Raw genomic sequence first — 576 nt, forward strand, 5'->3', positions numbered from 1 at the left:
GGACCTGGCCGCCCCCCGCTGCTGGCGGATGGGACCCCTGGGGCGCTCAGAGGCACAGTCCCGTCTCCCTGGGCGGAACGTGTCTCCTCCACCCCAGGACCCTCCCTACCAGGGGCCTTGGTGGCTGAGATGTCTCCAGCAACTGGGCCGCCCCACGACTCCCTGACCTCCCAGGTCCGCTGTGCCCAGCCCTGCTGCCTCTCTTGGCACTTGGCTCACCAGGGCCAGGACGCCGGGCAGTGCCTGGCTGTCGCCTGCCTGTGTCACATAGGCCACCCAGGACTTCTTTCCGACGACATGGGTGTTTACATGGGGGCGGGGGTGCTGGGCCGAGGGCCTCTGGCGCTCAAGTTTGACAGTGGTCCCCCATCCCCAAAGTGGGGGGTTTCCGGTCAGGCACTGGGGCAGGGAGACCCCAGTCCTCAGCTTTCCGTGCCGGGTCAGGGGCGCTGGGAGCGGCCAGCAGCAGCAGGAGCTCAGACCGGACCAGGGCGCTGCTGGAGGAGCCGCGTCCACCCCTGGGCGGGCGGCCACACCGCCAATGCCTGGCAGTGTGTGACTCTGAGTCCGTTCCCG

The 576-nt window shown here is 69.3% G+C and overlaps 1 protein-coding gene across 1 annotated transcript in view; it reads left to right on the forward strand.

The window, feature by feature from the left end:
- Window positions 1–297: 297 nt before the first annotated feature.
- Window positions 298–576, forward strand: part of CYGB (cytoglobin) — a 9,853-nt gene continuing 9,574 nt past the window's right edge. The window contains exon 1 of the mRNA XM_014531736.1: window positions 298–377. Within this exon, the coding sequence (XP_014387222.1) occupies window positions 298–377 (80 nt within the window). The remainder of the gene's footprint in view (window positions 378–576) is intronic.

This window comes from Myotis brandtii, unplaced genomic scaffold, assembly GCF_000412655.1.
Source record: "Myotis brandtii unplaced genomic scaffold, ASM41265v1 scaffold825, whole genome shotgun sequence".
In the NCBI taxonomy this organism is placed as follows: domain Eukaryota; kingdom Metazoa; phylum Chordata; class Mammalia; order Chiroptera; family Vespertilionidae; genus Myotis; species Myotis brandtii.